General features: G+C 44.5%; 1 protein-coding gene across 6 annotated transcripts in view; it reads right to left on the bottom strand.

Annotated features, from left to right (window-relative positions):
* Window positions 1–24,692, bottom strand: part of LOC139416410 (PR domain containing 16) — a 225,889-nt gene extending 201,197 nt beyond the window's left edge. For all 6 annotated transcript variants that reach the window (XM_071164995.1, XM_071164998.1, XM_071164996.1 and 3 more), the window contains exon 1: window positions 24,469–24,692. In XM_071164995.1, coding sequence (XP_071021096.1) covers window positions 24,469–24,505 — 37 coding nt within the window. In that variant the 5' untranslated portion in view covers window positions 24,506–24,692. The remainder of the gene's footprint in view (window positions 1–24,468) is intronic.
* Window positions 24,693–24,939: the final 247 nt, after the last annotated feature.

Genomic DNA, 24,939 nt, shown 5'->3' on the forward strand with positions numbered 1-24,939 from the left:
CGAGGCCATTGTGGACAGACTTATTGAAGGCTGCCACACAAGGCCTTTATCTGTGTCCATCTCTGACGCCCATTCATAAAGGACGGAATGTGCTCATCTTTGTCTAGCCGGAGATGTTATCATGCATATTTAGTACAGCTCATCAGGAGGAATTCCATTGGCTCCTTTGAGAGCAGAGAGAAAGAGAATGATAATGAATGAGTATTGAGCAGAGTGGTGAACAATGCCGGTCGGAGGTTTAGGCTCTTCCACAGTAAGAGACGACTCTTAGAAAAGAGCACAGGCTATTGGTCTCCACACACACACTACACATGCACACACACACACCAAAAATGTGGACAGATGCTACGCATCTATCAAATAAACAAACCCCTGTAGGCGTTCCCTCTAGCGCCGTTGAGAGGTAGCAACCCCAATAGCAAACCCAGAATCCCTAAGAAGCGACTAGAGCGACCCGGTCGGTGAGTGGAGGGGTGCTAATTGCCCCACTGGTTGAACAGCTGCACAAGCTGATGTGCTTTAGGAGTGAGGTGTGTGTGTGTGTGTGTGTGTGTGTGTGTGTGTGTGTGTGTGTGTGTGTGTGTGTGTGTGTGTGTGTGTGTGTGTGTGTGTGTGTGTGTGTGTGTGCGTGCGTGCGTGCGTGCGTGTGTGTGTGCGTGTGTATTACCATCCTCGTGGGTACTGGAAATCTCCAAAAGTCCCCACAAGGACAGTAAAACAAGGAAAATTCTCCCTCAGTGGGACATCTCCCAGGTCCCCATGAGGACAAATGCTATTTTAAGCTGAATGGTCAGGTTTAGGCTGAGGGTTGCAATTAGGGTTAGGATGTTAGGTTTAGGGTAAGGGGTTAAGGTTAGGGAAGAGAGGATTTTAAATGGAAATACATTTTAGGTCCCCATAAGGATAGCAAAACATATGCTGTGTGTGTATGTGTGGGCATACATGTGTACGTGCGTGAATGTGTGTGTGTCTATGTGTGAAGTAAGAAAGGGCCTCTTTCAGAACCAGGCCCCTTGGCTGCGACTGGACAGGCCCTGCACAAGATGTTCACACTCCGGACCTGCCAATTGTAAACAGATTGCAGTCTGTCTTTGTCCCTCTCTCTACAGACTAGGTCTGTGAATTGCCAGGGACCTCAAGATACAATATTATCACGATACAATATTATCACGATACCTCGTGACGGTAGGATATGCATTCCTATTCTCACGATTCTATATGTATTGCGATCCAATACTGAGATTTCATAGGGTTTTGAAAACCAAGATAACACGCATGCCAATGGCCGACGGATCAAACTGCGTGGTAAATATGCCGTTTGGAGAGTGTCTGCACATTGGGAAGATGTCGGCGAGACATCAGAATAGAATGTCGATGTCTGGCTGACGTATAAACGACGTAGAATTGTGGAATGTAGAATGCAGATATTCTAATACATCTGCAAGACGTCTTGCAAATGAGGAAACTATGTCTAAACGGCAACTTCCCAATGAATCCTGTACACATCGTGCCTACGTTGAGCAGAAGTATGTGTGCTATCTGAGAACATATTGCTCACCATACGTCTGTTGCAGAGAGACAATTAGTTTTACAATAATGTAAATAATTGCTGAAAACATGTTGGATCACCTTTAAAAAAAAATAACATGTAGAACAAGTTATATACCGAAGTTTTGGCACAGGACACTACTTAGCGGGAAAACAATTATATACAGTATCAGTCAAAAGTATTAGGACACCTACTTATTCAAGGTTTTTTTCTTTATTTTTACTATTTTCTACATTGTAGAATAACAGTGAAGACATTAAATAACCTGGTTCAAAACTATGAAATAACACATATGGACTCATGTAGTAACCAAAAAAAGTGTTAAACAAATCAAAATGTTAGATTCTTCAAAGAAGCCACCCTTTGTGTTGATGACAGCTTTGCACACTCTTGGCATTTTCTCAACCAGCTTCATGAGGAATGCTTTTCCAACAGTCTTGAAGGAGTTCCCACATATGCTGAGCACTTGTTGGCTGCTTTTCCTTCACTCTGTGGTCCAACTCATCCCAAACCATCTCAATTGGGTTGAGGTCGGGTGATTGTGGAGGCCAGGTCATCTGATGCAGCACCATCACTCTCCTTCTTGGTCAAATAGCCCTTACACAGCCTGGAGGTGTGTTTTGGGTCATTGTCCTGTTGAAAAACAAATGATAGTCCCTCTAAGTGCAAACCAGATGGGATGACGTATCGCTGCAGAATGCTGTGGTATCCATGCTGGTTAAATGTACCTTGAATTCTAAATATATCACTGACAGTGTCACCAGAAAAGTACCCCCCACCCCATCACGCCTCCTCCTCCATGCTTCACGGTGGGAACTACACATGCGGAGATCATCCGTTCACCTACTCTGCGTCTCACAAACACACAGCAGTTGGAACCAAAAATCTCAAATTTGGACTCATCAGACAGATTTCCACCAGTCTAATGTCCATTGCTTGTGTTTCTTGGCCCAAGAAAGTCTCTTCTTATTGGTGTCCTTTAGTAGTGGTTTCTTTGCAGCAATTCAACCATGAAGGCCTGATTCACGCTGTCTCCTCTGAACAGTTGATGTTGAGATGTGTCTGTTACTTGAACTTTGTGAAGCATTTAATTGGGCTGCAATTTCTGAGGCTGGCACTTAATTAACTTATCCTCTGCAGCAGAGGTAACTCTGGGTCTTCCTTTCCTGTGGCGGCCCTCATGAGAGCCCGTTTCATCATAACGCTTGATAGTTTTTGCGACTGCACTTGATGAAAAGTTCTTGAAATGTTCTGTATTGACTGACCTTCATGTCTAAAGTAATGATGGACTGTTGTTTCTCTTTGCTTATTTGAGCTGTTCTTGTCATAATATGGACTTGGTCTTTTACCAAATAGGGCAATCTTCTGTATACCACCCCTACCTTGTCACAACACAACTGATTGGCTGAAACGCCTTAAGAAGGAAAGAAATTCCACAATTTAACTTTAACAAGGCACACCTGTTAATTGAAATGCATTCCAGGCGACTAGCTCATGAAGCTGGTTGAGGCTGATTTTATATGAATACTATGAAAATACATATATATATATATTCTTTTTTTTACTTATTTTTTATTTATTTATTTATTTATTTTTTCATGAAAATCGATACTTGGAGTCAAAGTATCCATATAAAATCGTCCAAAATAATAATATTGCGATATGTAACTGTATCGATTTTTTCGAAAACAAAACGTTTATTCTTCAGTGAGATACGGAACCGTTCCGTATTTTATCGAACGGGTGGGAACCCTAAGTCTAAATATTGCTGTTACATTGCACAACCTTCAATGTTATGTCATAATTATGTACAATTCTGTGTAAAAAAATCCTATGTAAAATGTATGGTCTTTGTTAGGAAGAAATGGTCCTCACAAAGTTCGCAACGAGCCAGGTGGCCCAAACTGCTGCATATACCCTGACGCGAATGCGCTTTTGTTAAGTCATCACACGTTTGGAGAAGTAGGCTTTGATTCGATGATAAATTAACAGGCACCGCATTGATTATATGTAACACAGGACAAGCTAGTTAAACTAGTAATATCATCAACCATGTATAGTTAACTAGTGATTATGTTAAGATTGATAGTTTTTTTATAAGATAAGTTTAATGCTAGCTAGCAACTTACCTTGGCTCCTTGCTGCCCTCGCGTAACAGGTAGTCAGCCTGCATGCAGCCTCCTCGTGGATTTCAACGTAATCGGCCATAATGGGCGTCCAAAAATGACGAATACCGATTGTTATGAAAACATGAAATTGGCCCTAATTAATTGGCCATGTCAATTAATTGGTCAACCTCTAATTCTTATGTCTCCAAAATGTCAGCTCGCCTTAGTTCAATTCTTCAACTTTTCAGAGGAGGATGGTTTCTGAGACCTCTTACAACAGAGACTAATGAAAGTAATTGCCTGGATTCTACGGTCGGAGGAAACTAAATTAGCCAATTGGATTTGACTCTGGACTCTTTTCCAACCCAACAGGTAATTAACAATGTCTGGGGTGATTGAATCAAGAGGATGGAGGGAGTGAGCAGATAAGTGGTGCTGTGCCTGGGACCGATACAGGGGGAACGTCCTGTTCCTCCACATCAAAGGATTGGTCACGAATGAGGAACACAAACATTTTAAGGGGGCATACAATGAATGAAGAGCTCAACCTAAACCACTTGTGACCCCCATGTTCCCCCTCTTCTACCGCCAGACCCCTGGTTTATGAACCTCTTGTCAAGACAATGAGAAACACAAAGCATGACCTCCTGCAATGGGAAATGGATCCAGGTTTGGGGTGGGGGGGGTTCAGAGTCTCTTTTGGGCCTGCAATTGTAATTGAATCAAGGCTGCAAAGAGAGAGAGAGAGAGAGAGAAAGAGAGAGAGAGAGAGAGAGAGAGAGGGAGAGAAAGAGAGAGAGAGACATTGGGAGAGAGAGAGAGAGAGAGAGAGAGAGAGAGAGAGGGAGAGAGAGAGAGAGAGAGAGAGGGGGAGAGAGAGAGAGAGAGAGAGAGAGAGAGAGAGAGAGGGAGAGAGAGAAAGAGAGAGACAGAGAGAAATAGAGAGAGAGAGGGAGAGAGAGTAGCATTGATGCTGTTCAAGGCCTTGGCATAAATCTCATTATCCTACTTCAATAGGAAGAGAGGGGCACCAGGGTCACTTCATTAACAACCGTCAACCATATTGAGATGGTTGGTCGGCGGATGAACCCAATGATGCTGCTTCCTGACAACGAAGAGCATTAGCGAAGCGGATTGGAGGGCAGGAAAAGCACCCAGGGTTCGCCCTCACATCCTCACTGCAATGTTAAGGGAACCAACGTACAAGTCCTTCAATTATCCCGATGACAGTTTACACTGAGCAGTGGTCAACCTCCAGCCGCACCGTGAGCTCATCGGCACCGCTGGCGGCCACCAGCACCACTCCGATTATATCATACCTTGGAGGAACCTTGGGAAAACAAACTAGCTCTTCTGCTTACAAGCCACACATGAAGTGTCAATTGCAGACCAGGTGCCGACTAGAATAATATTTAACATTTAGATTTATGCCCCAGATGAATATTTTTCAAACTGTTCCCAGAGTCGTTCCTGCTTCTTCACTGACCCACTGCACTTCATTTCGGGTCCATTTTATTTGATTTGGGGCACGCAGCATGCTAAATAAGCATGTCGTCAAATGAACATATGATGAACATATTGGAAGAGTCCAACTCGTATTCTGTTTTCTTGAATTACACAGACACCATGTTAATCTTAACAGAAACTAGCTTGTCATTTAGAAACTATATCCATCTTAATGCAGGATGGTGGGGGGCGATCTTTGTTCTGTTGCAATACAAGTTTCAGATTGTCCTAAAAAAAGACAGAAAGGTCCTGTCTTTGAAAGTAGTGTAAACTGACATATTGGCAGCTTGACCCCTCTGTTGTCCACGTTTCAGAGGAGAACAATGAGTTAACGTCTTCCATAATGTATGAGAGCAAGGACAACTGGTGGGAGTAACTCAAGAGGAAGGCGGGCCACTGTCTGAGGATGGGTGCCCTTTCCACATTCATCTCAATGACCTGGCACACACACACACACACACACACACATATACTTGCACATACCCATGCATAGGTTAGTGATGGGGGGGAGGATCTATAGCAATGTTATTTTTTGTACCTGCACCAGGTTTGTAGCTTGTTCATCTTCTTTTTAAATAGGGAGCCAATTTGTTTTCAGCACTTTTATTTTCATGTCTGATCCAAACTCGTTAGTATTGTGAGAACATTGTATCATGAGGTCCCTGGCAATTCCCAGCACTAATAGGCATGCACACACAGACAGTCGCATGCATTGCACACAGTTGCAATCGCGCATACAGACACCTCAACAGGACTGGAACTATGTCTGGATATTTCTCTACATTATACGGGACGGTTGAAAACACCTTCTACAAAAAGAGATATATGTTCTCTCAATAAGAGACATATCGATTATTTACAAAAAAGGCTACAACTCATGTCATGTTTCACCGGGTCCCCTGAAGAGACTGCACTCATCTCTAAATCGTGGCCCATAGGGGCCATACGTTCCAATGTCACCGCAAGACATCCTCCTAAAATAAATACTCCTCCCCTTCACTCTCCTTTCTCAAAAGGAGGAGAGGACCTGGTCGCCCACTCTCTCTGGGAAGAGAACAAGTCGCTCTAAAACCAAGAAGCTTTTAACAGGCACCTGCAGCACAGAAAATAAACACCTTGTATTTGTTTTCTTTCTCTGTCCCCTTAAACACTTGACTCGAAGGATAGCTCGCACGCTGCCAGGATAAACAATTCTATTTATCCACTTTCATCATGTCCTAGGTCTTTTCTCTCATGCTTTTGCTCCCTCCCTCCCTCCCTCCCTCCCGCTCTCTTCACAGCTACTTAAACAGGCCTTCATCATTCAAACACTCTACTCTCTCTCCCTCCCTCCCTCCCTCCCTCTCTATAGCTGAGGCAAACAGTTAGTTTGTTTAGCCAGCTGCACATACCCTTCCTAGCAAGACAACTTTGCCCTCTGCTCAGATAGACAGATAGATTTTTTCACGTCTCGCTCACTGGAGGGCTGACACGGACAAAGGCTCCTCCTCGAACTATAACATACGCCATTTAGCAGACACTTTTATCCAAAGAGACTTACAGCCATGCGCGCGTTAATGTTTACGTACGGGTGGCCCCAGCAGGAATCGAACCCATGGCGTTGCAAGCTCAACGCCTCACCGACTGAGCCACCGACTGAGCCGCAACGGCGTCTGGTCTATCAGATGAGAACCTCCGAAAATATACATTGATTTGTTATACTCCGGTTTATGTCATTCCAAATGTGACCGAACACGACTCTTCAGACCTCAGGAAGGGTTACTTATCACCTCGAGGGAGGCCATGGTTCCACAAGCATCCTATTTTACACCAACACCACTCAGTAGTAGGCTGAGAACAGATAGAAACCTTGACGTTGAATGCACATTTCCCCCCTGAGTTTCATTGTTCTTGTATTCTACTCTCCCTCTCCTGTATTCTACGTTGTCGACACCCTCAGTGAGATGAAAGGGGAGAAGAGGAGACACTTTGGGAGACGCACAGCCCACTGTCATCGACAGTGTCATGCATACACCCCGCTGGCCATGTGCCAGCCACCCAGCGCTGTCCCTAGGTACACCTGACACTGCACAGAGAGAGGAGAGAGAGGTCTACCTGGTGATCTGACCTCAGACACACCTAACACACATGATGCCCTCAAACAGTAGCACCATCATCCAGCTAAACACACTGCCCCCTCTCAGACCACTCTCTTCACACACGCACGCGCACACACGCACTCTTCGACAGAGGACCAGAGGAGAGGACAGAGGCAAATAGAGCTTGGCTTTGATGTTGGCGGCGTCTTTGAGTGTGCCGAACCCCTTTGAGTCTAGACCAACCTCCTTGGCATTGTGACGGGGTAGGTAGCCAGTAACGGAACTAGAGCAGGGTTTCTTGATTCATTCCTGAGGGAATCCCTTGGTTGGGGTTGTACCTTTTCTACGGGACTTGGCGCCAGCTACTAGTGACTATGTAGCAGTGATGAGCATCCCCCCACACACACACACCTGACTGTTAACTGTGTCATAAAGGCTACATTTTTGATGTAAGAATCCAGTCCTGATCCCTAAAGTCAGGAGAGAGAGAGAGAAAGAAAGAAAAAAGAACGAGTGTGAGAGAGAGAGAGAGAGAGAGAGAGAGAGAGAGAGAGAGAGAGAGAGAGAGAGAGAGAGAGAGAGAGAGAGAGAGAGAGAGAGAGAGAGAGAGAGAGAGAGAGAGAGAGAGAGAGAGAGAGAGAGAGACAGAGAGAGAGAGAGAGAGAGAGAGAGAGAGAGAGAAAGAAAGAAAAAAAGAACGAGTGTGAGAGAGAGAGAGAGAGAGAGAGAGAGAGAGAGAGAGAGACAGAGAGAGAGAGAGAGAGAGAGAGAGAGAGAGAGAGAGAGAGAGAGAGAGACAGAGAGAGAGAGAGAGAGAGAGAGAGAGAGAGAGAGAGAGACAGAGAGACAGAGAGAGAAAAAGAGACTTTCATCAGTTCCCCTAGTGATATTAGTTTCAAAGTGGGATTGGATGGGACGGGGTTAAGAGGACAGTGACCCCTGTACCATGGCTTTTGTTTTTTAAAAAGCTCCGTCTCTTTATCCATATGGCTGGCGAGGCGAAGGCCTCTGGGACCACAGGAAACCATAAAACCAGGGGCTTTTTTTTACGAGGATCAGACGTAGGATGTGTGGATCTCAAAGACGCCGCGCTAAAGGTGTGTCTTACACCCCGGGCAACAAGGGACACACACAAAGACATTCTCTCTCTTCCTCCTCATAACCCAGTCGTACACACACACACACACACGCACACCAAGGCTACACACACGGCATCTACCTGTTCGCTGCGGTCCCTCACAGATCCACTTAAAAGGATTGCCGCCGTATCAATTCTCGGCCGGCCATGTTTAGTTGTTTAGGACCGCTCTCCTCTCTCTGATGAGGACCAGACCGTGGAACATTTTCATCCCATTAGCCACATGTTGTTTCTAACATCTCTTCAAGAAAATGCTATTTCCCGAACCGCTGTAAAGCAGGCGCGTAAAGACAGTCTAGGCCTGCTGCTAATTTCCCAGCCTGAGCAGAGTAATCTATCGGGGAGATTAAGGTAAAGGAGTTATTCTTCACTATTTTATTAAGAGGCGCTTTAGGGGGCTGGAGAATCGGCTTTATTGCTCCTCGAGCAGCGTGCCATACAATACAAGACAAACATTTGCTGTTATTCCAGCAAACCGGTCTCAGATGTGCGGCTCGTTTCTGCAGAGGAACTTGGCATCAAAGACAAGGCTCTGAAAACAAAAATCTTCCCTGTTTCCACGGGTCCTGCCCCGAGCAGTGTCCGGTAGATAAATAGCGAGGTGTCAAAAAAGGAGGAACGAGAATCCCACACCTAGTTTTAATTAAACGCCAAAGTGCTGACAGTCACGTTGCCTTTATAGAGAGAGGGAGAGAGAGAGAGAGAGAGAGAGAGAGAGAGAGAGAGAGAGAGAGAGAGAGAGAGAGAGAGAGAAAGAGAGAGAGGGGGGGGGTACAGAGAGAGAGAGGGAGAGGTGATTCGAGAAAAAGAGAATATAGAAAGAGAAAAAAAGACCAAGTGTGAACGTGCCGTTTCAGGACATGCTGGATGTTTGTAAGATCTGCTTTGAGGTCAGGGGGAAGACTGTCAAGCTCAAGAGATATTGCTGAGCAGCAGAACTCATCTTCAACGAGGGAACAGGAACATTCAGAAGGTTTCCAAGCCTCTGACACGTTTCTGTGTCATTTCCGTAGTTGGTTCTCTTGAAATGGACCTACTAGAATACACAGAATTTGGCAGACATACTCAGGCACTTAACTCTTTTCAAAATAATCACAGGTTATGTGTGTGAACAAAATAGCAAGGAGTGGCCAATTGAGTGTGTGATTGTGTGTATAGAAAGGACTGACCTCTGACCTTTAAAATAGTACTGCAGCATGACTAGCTCATGCCAGACGAGTGTGAGATTTCAACATGTTTTCACGGCAGCTCGAAAGATGAGGGGAAAGAATTTGCAAGGCCAGCATAAAGCAACAAAAAAGAACAAAGAGGGAAAAATTGTAAAAGTAAACAGGTTTGTCTGGAGCTTGGGGGGGTTTGATAGACAAGCCGGTCCTCGGGTCCAAAACATTTGTTTTGAATAACGTCATCTTCCCAATTAAAAGTTTCATTGGCATCTCCCTGAAAAACCTCAGGAACTTGAACGAATGGTCAACGCAGTTCGAGGATGAGAGAAAACCACAGAAGTCGCCGTTTCAACCGCTCGTAAAACACGATTCAGAAACTGGATCGGCCTTTTTTTTTCAGCTAAAGGATGTGGGTTTACTTGATGAAGAGAAGGGCAGAGTGAAGAGACTTCTGCTTTGCAAAAATCTCCTCATAACAGCCCACAGAAACAGTCTGTACTAGAGGATAACTTTATTATCATTTTTATTAACATGAATTGAGATTTTTACTGTTATTTTTTATATACTGTAAAAAAAAAAAGACTAGATGTCTCAACTCATTATTATTAAATAATTGCTTTCACAGACTTTTTAAGTTTACTCAACTTTTCAAAGTGTTACCTGAACTTAATTTTTTTTAGTTAGCCCAGAAATTATGTGTTTTCTCAATTCGTCTCATGTTCATTCAACTAGAAAATATTATTTGGGCATCTTCACTAAAAAAGGATGTGGAACTAGTTCAACACAGAGCTTTTGTTTTGAACTTACATATTTGACACACGTTTATGTTCATTTCTACAGTAATTATTAATCAACACGTCCTCACCTGGGATTTGAACTCACAACCTCTCCGTTCTTGCTGCTACGCCGCCATGTCTGTGTCGATGACTGATTTCACCTGTATTGCTACAATTTGCACTTCAAAGTAAATATCAGCTCTGTTAAAAATACACTCAAGTAAAAATAGGTCAGCAGGAAGATGGGAATGCAGTAAACCAAAAGGTTGTGAGTTCATCCCATGATGAATAATAATTACTGTAGAAATGAACATGCACAATGTAATCATGCGTGTCAACTTGTGTCAAATATCTACGTTTAAAACATGTGTTCGTAACCAGCTGCATAGCCTATTTTTTAGTCAAGATGCCCAAATAATAGTTTAATGAACATATCAGATAAATTGAGGAAACATGTTAAGTTCAGGTAACACTTGAACCGAAAAGTTGAGTGAACTAAAAAAAAGTCTGTGGAACCAGTTACTTAATAATAATTTGTTGAAAAAAACGATCAAAACATTTACAGTGTAGCATTTATACTATTGAATACTATTTACTGTACATGCTTTTAGATTTGAATTCGATTCATGCCAAACACTGCACCACAGGTTCATGTTGAACCTGGTGAGATGACCAGCTAGGCCACGTATCCATGGCAGCGGAACATTATTGATTTGATTTGAAAACAAATCCTACCAGTAGATATTCATATGACTGTGGGGGAAAAACCCCATAGAGGGAAATTAGGGAAGGTGAATATCTTGTTAATATGACACCCAACTGTTTCCTGAATGATCTGTGGCTGGTTATCACCCTGCCGGGCCACACGGAGGGCAACGTATCAAAGAGAAGCAGTGTGTTGTGGGAGGACAGCTGTCTGTTTGTTTGGGACGAGAGTTAATGATTATCTCTGGGGGCCTCTGCTCTGCTCTTTGCTGCTCTGCTGGGTGTCAGCCGTGTGCTGCCTGACGCGCTGGGCCCTGTGCTGCAACCTGCCTGCCCTCGCCTGCCTTTTGTCTAACAAGAAGATGCAAATGGTGGCCGTGCTAGCTGGCGGTTTGCCTTGGGGACTCCCAGGTGATGGCGTCACACAGAACAGGGTTTTAATAGAGCAATTTGTTTTCCGCCAAAACGCTGCCCGACCTTATCCCCGTCTCCTCCTCTCCTGCCGGCACAATGGAGCTATGAATTGGCTGAACTGCGCAGGGATTTTATTGATTTGGCCATTTAAAAGAGCTGTCTGTAATGGAACGCAAATAAGAACCAATTAGAGGAGCTGGGTTGCATGTGTGTGTTTGTGTGTGAGGCAGAGCGAGAGAGTTCGGAAAACCTCAATGCAGCAGTTATACATGAATACATGGCTTTAGCCAAACGAGAGCATTGTTAGCATAATTAGCGTACCATTTAATAGAGTTAAAAAATGTTCACAATGCAATACAATTAGCAAATGCGATGTAAATTACCTAAAATCGAAATACAGTCAACTGCTTATTGTTGCAAAAAAAAACATTGGACAGAAACACTGTGTGTATTTGCACCTTAATCTGTTTTAGGAGTCAAATCATCCACTGTGTACTGAACGGTATTAGCAATAACTTGAGATGTTATCGCTACTTTAGCCCAGCCTAGCGTAGCCTAGTCTATGGAGAGGCAACAGCCCCGAGCCTAGCATAGCCTAGCCTATGGAGAGGTAACAGCCCCGAGCCTAGCGTAGCCTAGCCTATGGAGAGGCAACAGCCCCGAGCCTAGCGTAGCCTAGCCTATGGAGAGGCAACAGCCCCGAGCCTAGCGTAGCCTAGCCTATGGAGAGGCAACAGCCCCGAGCCTAGCGTAGCCTAGCCTATGGAGAGGCAACAGCCCCGAGCCTAGCGTAGCCTAGCCTATGGAGAGGCAACAGCCCCGAGGCTAGCATAGCCTAGCCTATGGAGAGGCAACAGCCCCAAGCCTAGCATAGCCTAGCCTATGGAGAGGCAACAGCCCCGAGCCTAGCGTAGCCTAGCCTATGGAGAGGCAATAGCCCCGAGCCTAGCATTGCCTAGCCTATGGAGAGGCAACAGCCCCGAGGCTAGCATAGCCTAGCCTATGGAGAGGCAACAGCCCCAAGCCTAGCATAGGCTAGCCTATGGAGAGGCAACAGCCCCGAGCCTAGCATAGCCTAGCCAAGCGTATGGCTGTATAGAGCTCCACCAGCGGGGGTAGAGGCCCTACTGAATGGACAGACTAAAGGAGTAGAGTAGTCAACACTCTTCCTCTGTGTATTCTTTTCTCACAAAGCAATGTTCTGTCTGTCGGGGGCAGTGGGAACTATGTGTGGGGGGAGGGGGGGGCGCTCCTCGGGAGACCCTACAGAGTCCAGGCCAATGGTAATGGACTTCAGATACAAACTTTACAAACTCTCTCTCTCTCTCTCTGACCACCCCTGCCTCCCTAAACCCCGGCCCCTCAACCCCACTCCCCTGTCACCTACAGCCCCCAACCTTCACCCCTCCAACCCCTTCTTCTATCCCACCCACTCCTCCTCCTCCTCATCTCCCTTTCAACAAGAGCAGTTTGTCAGAGTCAGAAAGCAATTTGAAACCCAGATTAATGAGAAGGGGAGGAGAGAGAGAGAGAGAGAGAGAGAGAGAGAGAGAGAGAGAGAGAGAGGGAATAGAGAGAGAGACGTCAGCCATCAAAGCCAGGGAGAAAAGAAGGCCAGGTGGTTGTGGGAATCCGGCCTTCTTTCTCTCTCCTCTTCAGGACTCTCTGGGTTCTGTGTGGTAATTAGCAGGCAGCAATGCAGCGAGGCCCGGGACCCGGCCGAGGTTCAGGATAGCCCCTCAGAGAGAGGACAATTTGCACTTCTACGGGAGCCGCCAGCAAGGGCACAAAGAGGAGGAAAAGGGAAACTATGGCATCTTTTATCGGGCCGGACAAAGACGCCGCATCTTTTCAAAGAGCTCCTGAGAGTCTCCCCCGCGTTCCTGCAGGAGGAGGAAAGGAGAGAAAAAAAATAAGAGAAAAAAGCGAGAAAAGAATCCCAGAAGTCGACGTCAGAGAGAGAGAGAGAGAGAGAGAAAGAGAGACAAAAGAAGGAACGAGAGGATGCCAACGTGTGGGCATTGAAGTGGGACAGAAGGGTGAAGAGACATACCGTGACCCACTGAGTCCACCGAGACATCAGGAATCTACTTACCCCACACACACAGTCACACACAGTCACACACACCTTCTGGAGTGAACTGCTCAGGGTGTCTGATAAGGTGCCAGTCACAGCAACAGAAAGTTTCAAAGGAGTCAAAGTCAGCATGGGGTGTACAGTGTGTTACTTCCTGTTAATACAAAGAACATGGTGTCTAGGCACATTTCTCAACAGCAACACTTAGCATCTTTCCTGACAACTTCCAACACCTTGCAAACTGAATGAGTCAAAACTAATTTCCTAAGTTCACAAACACATTAAAATTAGTTGGCCTAATGCAATGCATTACTCTTACATTTGACCTCCCTCCCTCTTCCAGCCCATGCTCAACTCTGTTGAGAAACTGAGCCAGAGTGGAACCAAAATGGCCACAGAGTACCTTTGACATTATCACCCAATCTAAAGAGGTTTGACCTCCCACGTCCCAGGAAAGTGGAGGTTATCGTCATTACTTTTACCTATTACCCTACCCCCTTGGATTTTTTTTGTGAAGGCACTGGCTTTGAGTGTGCCTGCCCCCCAACCACTCACTCCCTCTCCGTTGAAGTGCAGCCAGGCGGCCATGGCAGGGAGGGTCAAAGGTCAGATGGGTCATGTGATAACCCTTTCCAGGCCAATATGAGGCTTAAAACCCCTTTAACCCAATGTCTTTCTCCCCTCTCTCTCTCTCTCTCTCTCTCTCTCTCTCTCTCTCTCTCTCTCTCTCTATTCGCCTCTCCTTCTCTTTGCTGGGGACACAAAATGCCATTTGTTGTCCGTCACTCAGTAGCCCCGGGTTTCGCCCAGCCTCGGCGCTGAAAGCTCCATTCACACATCCTCTCACCCAGGGATGTTTTTGCAATTCAATATTTTCACACGCAGCCAGCCTCATCGTTACTTTGGAACCGGACACTGGGCAGGATGAGGCTGGGGGGCTCCGAAGCAGCACAGAGGAATCAGTGTCGGGTGGGAGAGAGGACGGGCACGGGGGAGATGGGGGGCTAATGGCTAATCTTGAAATGTTTTAGGGAACACCCAACACCCTGTGTGCAGACACACACCAACATCCTACTCATCGTTTCACAAACAATCTGACTCCAGGTTAATGATGAAGGTGGGGGGGAAAGGGGATATTTTCACCACGAATCAAATCACATTTTATTGGTTGAGTACGCATATTTTGCTGATGTTATTGCACGTACAGCAAAACGCTTATGTTTCTAGCTCCAACAGTGCAGTAATGCATAACAATGCATAATCTAAAAAAAATAATAAGAGAAAAAAATATCAGAAATATCAGAAAAATCTATGTCAGAGTCTGAATATAAATACACACTGAGTGTATAAACATTAAAACAGCCTGAATTCTTCGGGGCATGAACTCTACAAGGTGTTGAAAACATTCCACAGTGATGCTGGCTCATATTGACTCCAATGCTTCCCACAGTTGTCAAGTTGGTGGGATGTCCTTTGGGTGGAGGACCATTCTTGATACACACGGAAAACTGTTGAGCGTGGAAAAACACCCAGCAGAGTTGCAGTTCTTGACACAAACCGGTGCACATGGCACCTACTACAAGACACTTACATCTTTTGTCTTGCCCATTCACCCTCTGAATGGCACACATACACAATATATGTCTCAATTGTCTCAAGGCTTAAAAATCCTTCTTTAACCTGTCTCCTCCCCTTCATCTACACACTGGTGGAAGTGGATTTAACAGGTGACATCAATAAGGGATCATAGCTTTCACCAGGTCAGTCTATGTCATGGAAAGAGCGGGTGTTCTTAATGTTTTGTACACTGAGTTTATATGTATATTATGGTGTGAAATAGACGGTATAGACAGTATATGAATAGAGAAGGTGTGTATAGCAGTAGTTCTATAGGATGAGCCATTACTAGAATGCAGTATATACATATAAAGTAGGTAGAACATTATTAAAGTGACCAGTGTACATTGACTATGTACATAGGGCAGCTGTCTCTAAGGAGCAGAGTACCTGGTGGTAGCTGGCTCGTAACAGTGACTAAGGTTCAGGGCAGGGTATTGGGCGGGCGACGGCTAGTGGTGACTATTTAAAAGTTTGATGGCCTGGAGATAAAAGCTGTTTTTCAGTCTCTCAGTCCCAGCTTTGATGCACCTGTACTGTCCTCCGCCTTCTAGATGGTAGCGGGGTGAACAGGCCGTGGCTCGGGTGGCTGAGGTCCTTGATGAATACACATTACTGCCTGGACAGCCTTTCATAATGGTAATAATAATCGGATGAATTACTTGAAGATCGTAAGTATATATACAAAGAGAGAATAAATATTCTGTCTGTATTCACATGAGAATATATTCAGTTTCTCTACAGGCATTTTTTTTGGGGGGGGGGGGGGGGGGTATGATGTCAGTGTGTGGCCATCTAAAGCGGCTTGGCCCGAGGATCTGAAAGAGTCCATATCAAACCAAAGACTTGGATAACAAACTCATAATTGCAATAACAGAGGGATCTGCAACAATCATCCTAGGGTGTGAAAATGTAAACATGTATGTGTAGTCACACAAACTGCAAACAGGCAGATATAACGGTTACCACGTCAACGGGTAAAAGATCGGCATCGCGTTCGGCACATTTATGTCCTCACCCTCCCTTCACGTTTCTCACTGTCAATCGTGAATGATAATTCTTCCAGTTTTACCGGCGAAACGTCCATGCAGCTTCTGCATGCCAACCCTTTGATCTCAATCAGTCACATGGGAATATGCGTTTAGGTCTTCTTTCTTTCAAATGACGTAGGCTACAGTGAGCGGATCTCTGGAGCCGAAGGTGTTAACAAACTGCAGCATACCTTTGTTAGGTTTCAGTAAAAGCACATATTTTGCCCAGTAGCCTCGCGCTGTTGAGTTGCGTGGCCGCATGAGAAGAAAATGCCACCGTTCGCACAAATCATCCTAAAATCTCCGAAGAAATTAGGTGGTATTTGTCTTACAGTAACGTTATACTATGCTATTATATTCAGTTCTCTAGAATACTGTTTTCATTGTGTGATCTGGCAGACATGGACTCAGCTTTGATCTAACTTTATTAAAGGAGCACCATCCGCCAGAGTAGCTTGTTCTCGACGAGAGCAGAGGCCGTACATAAAGTGGAGAATAAACACACATGGAAGAAGCTTCGTGCCTTTAGCCCCCCAGGAGGAAAGGTCCAGAAAAGTCCAATTCGCTGCCACTCTGTGTAAATACATAGGTAAATACCACACATTTTTGGTTGTGTGGCAATAAATCTGTATCTGAAGGTGGGACTGAGAAGTATCACCATAACAGAACCACATCAAGCACACATCTTTAGACATAAGAGCAGGAGGAGAAGCTAAGACCAAACGCAGTAATGATTTGTTAGTCATGCTGGCGTCTAAAGTGGCAGTGGAGGAAAATGGAGGTAGTCGGTTTTATATATTTTTCCAGCGAGCCGACTGTAGTTAATGAAGTTAAACAAACCAACAGCTCCCTCTCTCTCGGGAGTCTCCATAATCAACATGCCACCACCTGTAGAATTGTTTAAAATGAAAATAAATGGTGAGCCAGCCAGATGGGCTAATTGTGTTGCAAACAGGGGGGGGGGGGGGGTGAAAGAGAAACATGCCATTGATATAATGAAGGCAATTTTCAGGGACAGACAGGAGTGGTTGAAGAGGAAGTAAAAGAAGCGGACCTTTCTTCTGAAAGGGGACCGATGCCCCTTCTCCTCTGCCCCTCACCCCAGCTCATCATTCACCCACCAGAAAGTTAAGTATGAAACAAATAGAGGTGCTGCCTGCTTCAGGCCTGGTGAAGTCTGCCTGTCGACCAAACGCCAGTGGATAATGATAATGACACCTCAATTACTGATGGAATCTCCACATTCACATTCCCTCCTCCTCTCCCGTTCGACAGCAAATTTGTCAAAAGCCCAATGATCGTCTGACAGCGTAATCGTCCGGACTGTCCTCACAAACATGAAAGGGGGGCTTTATCGTGGCAAATCAAAGAACCTGATCTCAGAGAAGAAGGGAAAAGAACTAGGGAATAGAAGAGAGGAGGGAAAAAAAAGAGTCCCGGTTTGGCCCGAGCCCCTGAGATGTCCCATCCTAATCCACTCGTAATGAGACACTACATGCCCATCTTTGTGCTAATGACAACACAGAGGGAGAGAGGGAGGGAGGGAGAGAGGGAGGGGATATAAACACACAGGGGAGACCAGAGGGAGCCAATGCTTTGAAAGTGCCGTCCAATGAGTGGGGTGGGGGGGGGGGGGGGGGGGGGGGGGGGGGGGTCGCGTTGAACGCCTCTCCAAGAGAGAGGGACTCTGGGGAGGAGAGTCATTTTGTCTCCTTATCGTTGTCTCTACAAGATGAAGGGAAAATCAGGGTCTGGGGCACCAGTTTCTATCTGTAGACATACTCTTCTGATAGGGGAAGCAGAGAAGCAAACAGGGAGGGAGCAAGATGTAAGTCACTGAGTATTTACTGTACGTGGGAAAGTAACTGAAGCAAGCAAACACGTGTGTAATTTCAATGATTTATCAAGACCATACGACACAGTGAACCTTATTACAAAAGTCCAATGCCAAGTACCGCAGTTGCTACCTTTACATTCACATCAATAGAAATGTGGCTGTGGTCGATGTGGGCCACTGTATTGCAAAACACTGGCCTACCATATTCAAGCTCAAGTTGTGTGTCGAGTGTTTTCTGTCCCTTATTTGTGACGGAGGGAGTCTCTGCTGCAGGAGGACAGAGCTCAGTGCCATTTGAGTCTGGCAGGGTTGCGTCGGGCTGTAAGATAGAGTGTGTGTGTGTGTGTGTGTGTGTGTGTGTGTGTGTGTGTGTGTGTGTGTGTGTGTGTGTGTGTGTGTGTGTGTGTGTGTGTGTGTGTGTGTGTGTCAGGTCTTAAGGCTCCTAAAGAGACCAACTTGCAGGCTAACACCAGGAACCCACACTGTACAGACCCTACAAGATACCAGAGCAAAGAAACACTGGTAAAGAGAGAGGGAGATAAGAAAGACAGAACATGAGAGAGAGAGAGAGAGAGAGAGAGAGAGAGAGAGAGAGAGAGAGAGAGAGAGAGAGAGAGAGAGAGAGCTGGAGAAGGCTAAGACCAAACAAACCAGGATTACGTCCAGATAAGACTAGTCACAATGGAGAGCAATCCCCAGGATATTACGATTTCTGTGAATCATATGAGTGCGGCTCAAACGCCTTAATTACCCAGTCAACATCCCCTCTGTTTTGCAAACAACAAAACACTGTCAAACAGCGGGGTTTTAATCACACCTATAGGCAGGTTTGGAGAGAATCATTCTGGTTGAATTCCGTAAAGAAATTAGAAGGAAGCATTTTTTTTTTTTTTACAGACAGGGTTGTGTTCATTAGGCACCAAACTGAAAAAATAGGGGTGGGATAGGGAGGGACTACCTGCATTTGTCCAACAGGAAATGCTCGTTCTATCACAAAGCATTTGAAACGTTGTCTGTTGTGTGCCGTAATGGACAAGACCCAGGCCCTTTCTTAGTCTTTTTGGTTGTCTAGGTGATAAGTTTGACTGACTCTGCTAGACATAGCACAGCACCGGTTGGACTATGATACTCAGGCCGGGTCACACAGAAATGCCTTGAACTGGTGTAATGGCTTTTTCTTTTGCCCCCCTTCGCAAATGCATACCACTCTGCAGTATTCCTCCTGTCTATTTATATCACATCTCATCTTCGTCTAAAAATGAACAGGTCGCCACATCAGGGATGGTTTGGGTTTGGGGGGAGGGGGGGGGGGGGCAGCTTGCTTGAAGAGAAAACATACAGAGAGGAGATATCTTTAACTCTCTCAGGCATGCAAGTCAAACTGCCAAGAACATCGGGAGATTGCGGCGCTTTACAAAACATGTCGAATGAAGTCACATAGTGTTGAAGGGTGGTGGGCTGAGGAGATATTCTCCATGTGGATCTGCTGGGGCGCGCAGGGTGGGTGGAGCCACGGAAGGGTCCGACTGAGATGCCCGTCACACTGCGTTGACGTCGTCCACAGGTTATATATACTGGGTTGTGTTCATTATACAGCAAATAGGAAGACAACGAGCTGAAACAGGGAGGGACAACCTGGACTTGTCCAATAAGAAACACTCGTTGCAAAACGTTTTAGAGCGTGTGCTCTAACGAAAACGACCCTGTATATATGGCCAGCAGCGGTGTGCCGAGTCCACGTTGGATTATGAACAGTGTGACATTATGAGGCAGACCTGGTGGCAAGGTCAGTGCTTAGAGTACTGACTGGACTGCACTGCTCAAAAACTACAGCAGGCTTCAAAGACAGAAGGCTGCATCAGGTGTGCCTCTCATTCACACACACACACACACACACACACACACTTCCGACAGAGCCAACTCCCGCTGGCAGGGCGGCATTTACACTCAACCTTTCCACTTTGTCAAAGATTGGGGGTGACATGGCACGCTGGTCAGAATAATGTGTCCCGGTAAAATGTTTGTGTGAGAGAGCGTGTGCAGGAACGAGTGAGTGAGTGGGTGAATGAGTGAGTGACACACGCCACAGAGCTTCTTCTAACAACGTATATTTATGAACGAACCCCAGTCAAATTCATCCAGACCAGGAGTGAATGCCGAGTCCCATGGTCTTCAGTTTACAGAGAGAGGACCAGCTGCATAGGAGAGTCACCATGATTTCAGCATCAAACCTCCACTCAAACAAGTGACAACCAGGCAAAGATGGATGGTTTGCAAATGTACCAAAGGTCTTATGAAACGGCAGCCATGTCTGTTCAGTTCTATGCTTTTCATGCTGCAAGTTCTTCTGTCCATCAAAAAAAAAAAACTAGTGGAAGTATTTTGAGTTAGAGCCTAATCGTTCCTGTACCTGAGCAGACTCTTGCGTCAGCCATTTTATGCGTGTAAGCCCGGGGTCTTGCATGGGGCCTAAGCGTTTTGACAGAAATTCAACATAGCGCCCATTGTTGTTTTACAGTGTTTTGGAGCTGGTTTTATTAACTCTGTCAAAACATCAGAGGCTGTACTACAACAAGACATGGGTTCATGATACTACAGTCCATCGAAGGAAGTCACTAAAGTGAGAGCAATCCTATCGCGCAATAACTGCCTCCCCAAAATACCGATAGAGTACAAGGAGGCTATGGGAGCAACCAGACAATATGGTGCTCCATACATGAGCGACGATTCAATGTGACGCGAGAGAGCGAGATGGGCATTCGAACGTTTTCCTTTCACTTAAAATGCGTTTGAGTGAATACATAATTGGATGGTGTGCGCTAGATAAAAGGCTACCTCTCATGTCTATGATATAATGCTCATCTTTGGAAAAGCGGGGCAGCCGATAGTCAACATATTTACATAATTGTGATTCTAATGTGACCTTTCATTAGCCTACTGCGTTTCGTTCATTCTATATGACAATATTTCGTCGCACAACCATGTTTTATTTGAAATTATTTGATATTATTTTCTGTTTTTGATAATTAATTGATAATTTCCGAAACATTCAATTGTTGGCCTGCATTCCATACGTTTCTGGATACAAGTAATGTAATAATCTTCAAAATATGAGTGGGCCTAATTGATAAGCATCCCTTTTGCTGACCTCTGACGTATGTCGGTTGCATGAGGCCGTGCGCGCGTGTCCCTTCAAAGCATGGCCTTCACCTGTGCAACCTCAAATGTTGACTTGTAAACATTCAATTATAATTTCAGATCATGAATTTAATTAAACGTTTACTTTTAGCATTACCGAATCTGCGGCCCAATTTAACATAACACACAAACAGACTGCATGTACACAGAAAATTAGACAAGTCAAATTATCATACGATTTTACAACAGGCCTATGACTCATTTTTAGAATCTACAATGTTTGTTCGGTTTTAGACACGAGGTAGGCTTGCTGTAGTAGCCTACCGGAGAAGTCACCTGTAATGTGCAACAATTGAATACTGCAATGACGGCATGTTGTCAGCACACAGCTGTTGTTTCAGACCAAATTGCAAACATTTGAACCATACGATAGGCCTTTTTTTAAAGTAGACCTATTGTCTAAGGAACTACTTTTTTTTAGTAAGCAAGCAATTTATCCCAGTGGAGGTCAATCGAGGAGGTAGCCTTTTCCTACAAAAAATGTAATGAACTGTATACTGATAAACCTCTACAGATGATGTATACCTTATACTGCCTCAAATAACAAGAGCGAGCAAAAAGACCGTTTAAAATATTGAAAGAGTAATATGGCATTGGTTGTATTGTAATAGGCATACTGTGGGTTAATGGCGTATAGTTGCATAACGTAACCGTACAATAATAATAATAATAATAATAAAACGTGAATAATGATTATAATTATAATAGTTATAATAAATATGCATAATAATAATAAATTGTGCAATTTCGAAAGTTTAAAATAGGCCTATAATTTACGCAAAAGAATATAAACAAACTAAACCACAGTCATCTAAATGACAGGCCACCTGGCTATGATAACAAGTATCATGTAAAACTAAACACATAAAAGTGTTTGCAAATATCACAACATATCCAAATATACATGGGGGGAAATATGGAGCCGTCACAGTATTTATTGATCAATGTGAGCTTATCCATTTCGACACCGCTCAGGGAGGCGATTCTGAGTGCCGAATCCCTGTGGATTTGAGAATTCTGGACCGGGTAAATCTGTATAAATCTACTTAAGTCCTTAAACCACGCCAGGTCCCTTTCGATTTAATCAGGCCTATGACAACTCTGTCGGATTCAAAAAGGTGCCACCACCACAGAGTACAGAACTGAATTTTAAGCTAATACTGTACTTCCATTATGCCCATAACCGTTTTTTTGTGGGGGAAATGTAATAAGTGTAGCCTGCTATAAACCTAGTCTACATAACAGGTAGAGTGTGACAATTATCCCACGGTGTGTAAAGCCTCTGAAACTGCACACGTCTAGGCGTAAGGTGTTGTCAACTCGGACCCTGTTTTAAATATCACAAGGCCATATTCATATGATGATAATATTTCTTAGTTTCTAATGTGCTACACTGCAACAAGGCGAGCAGCGTTGGGCTCGCTATAAGGTCTCAAAGCTTAGCAAGACGTGAATAATTATTGTCGAGTGAGAGGTCTAGTCAAAGCCATGCCGGCATTTATTTTAATTAGCACTAGGATCAAGAGGCAATCAAGGCTACTTAGAGATCAAGGTCTATTTCAATTACTGAGAAAAATACATTCCTGAATTGATAACTATTCTCAATGAGTGCTAGGCCTACTTTCTCTTTGCAAAGGCTTGACAAATGTCTGCGACAATTATCAGCATATTCCTAATAACTTGGACCAAACATACAAGCACGGTTACAGAAAACGCTGCTTACAATGTAATTGTTTATTTCTGGTTCCAAAACACAATATTTAACTGTTGAAATGTTTACATGTTTTGTCCTCAATCAAACAATTTATTGATCATAATGCATAGAAAATGGAGGAGGCATACAACCAACGTATTAGGCTACTCGTTTACAGCAAGGTCATTTCACACTGCTAACATAATTGTTTGTTAAATAATCCCCACTGTGAAACAGAAACAACCTGGTCTTCTTTAGAAAAGCAACATGCATTACATCGGGAATATGTGGATTTTGGATTAACAAAGGCCATAAACAAAGTTTTTCAGAAGCCTATGCTGAAGTTAAAATCAACTATTTCCTAAATCATTGTAAATATCGATACATAAGATCGTATGCTTTCGGATTCGTTAATAGTGACGGATTAAATGCATTATACATTTCACTGAACCCTTACTAGGTTCATTGCATTATTCGGCTCGTAGTTCTGCATCAGCAATGACCAACTGCTACATGTCCATAATCGAAACTCACCTTGAAATAATAGATAACACTCAGAACAAAAAATAAATCCGCGTTGGTGTTTTAAAATAGGCTATGTGCAACACACCTTATTGGTTGAACTTTTATGCAGAACATTTATAACACGTAAATTGATTCAATGCATAATACAGAAAAAGTTAAGTCTATTCATGCATGCGTAATAAACAAATATAAGTTGGAAATATAGCAGAAATCAAGCTATAGAATCATCCTTCTTTCTACACAAACATATGCATGATGTTCACAAAAGTGAAAATGATTTGTCCGTGTGACGAGAGCAACAGTCCGTAAAGTAGCAGGGCCATTTCTTGCACAACAAGCATTAGGCCTATTGATTGCCATTCCCCGAAGGAGGAACAAAACACAATAGTAGTTCAACGGCCAGTGGGAAAAAACTGACTTCGTGGATGCAGTTTCTTCGAAGGTAAAACGGACTTGGATAAAATGCCGCACGAAAACAGCGATTTCTTTCAAATTTCACATCTTAACGTCTCCCACTTGTCGTGAATGAAGCTTGTGCGCACAACTCGGTCTCTATACTGAGCTCCCTCTGTAGCCATGAGCAGTGCTAGAGCGCCCACTATTTCAAAAACTAGGAATATTATTTCACAAGACTTGGAAGAACTTAATGAAAAAGTTACTATCCCTTTCGACAACTTTTTTGTTAACTTTCGGGTAACGATTCTTCGCCGTGTCTAACCTCCGAGAACAGAAAACAAAACTACTCCCCGGCGCAGTTTGTACGGTAATGTTTTTTCTCTCCCATATCTTTTATACAAAACCACCAGCAGTGTTTCTCAGCATATATGAAAGTTCTGACGTTGTGAACAAGCGAACACAAGGCTGCAACCGCGAAAAGGCTGGACACACGGACTAGGGTGTTTTATCGTTACTATTCACAAGAAGAGCGAAATTATCTACGAGGACAAAGACGCGTCCGACTAAGGAACTGACAAATGACAAGGACACATTAGTGACCGGCACGAGAGTTCGAGCCGCCGACCGAAAGCGTAAGAAGGGAAAAAGACCTACTTTTGGCCAGTTTTCTCGCCCTCGCCTTGGATCTCATCTTGTCGGCTTGTAGATTCCTCTCGTCCTCCGTGAGCCCAGAAGCAGCAACAACACTATCTTCATCTCACAAGCATTGTCAGTTTGGACACCTTCGCACATGCGCACAGGCCATTCAATCTGACACCCTCATCAGGGCCAAAAAACTTTGCAATGTATTCATCATCACTTTTTGTCCTATCGTCTCCCCTTTAGATCACTTATCTCTTCCCCTCCTCCCTCTCAGCACCATCTCGGACCCCCTCCCCCCCTCCCCTCCCCTCCCCCTATACCACCGCCTTTGCCACCACCACCTTCTTGACTACCCCTTTAAGAGCAATAACTTATTTTTCGCAAACCTGTGGGATCCGGACTAGCAATGGATACAGCATGGTATGTGATGGGGTCAAGGTCGCATCCCTCAACTGCAAGGTGATTGTTATCAAATATCACAAT

Source organism: Oncorhynchus clarkii, chromosome 9, assembly GCF_045791955.1.
Source record: "Oncorhynchus clarkii lewisi isolate Uvic-CL-2024 chromosome 9, UVic_Ocla_1.0, whole genome shotgun sequence".
NCBI classification, from domain to species: domain Eukaryota; kingdom Metazoa; phylum Chordata; class Actinopteri; order Salmoniformes; family Salmonidae; genus Oncorhynchus; species Oncorhynchus clarkii.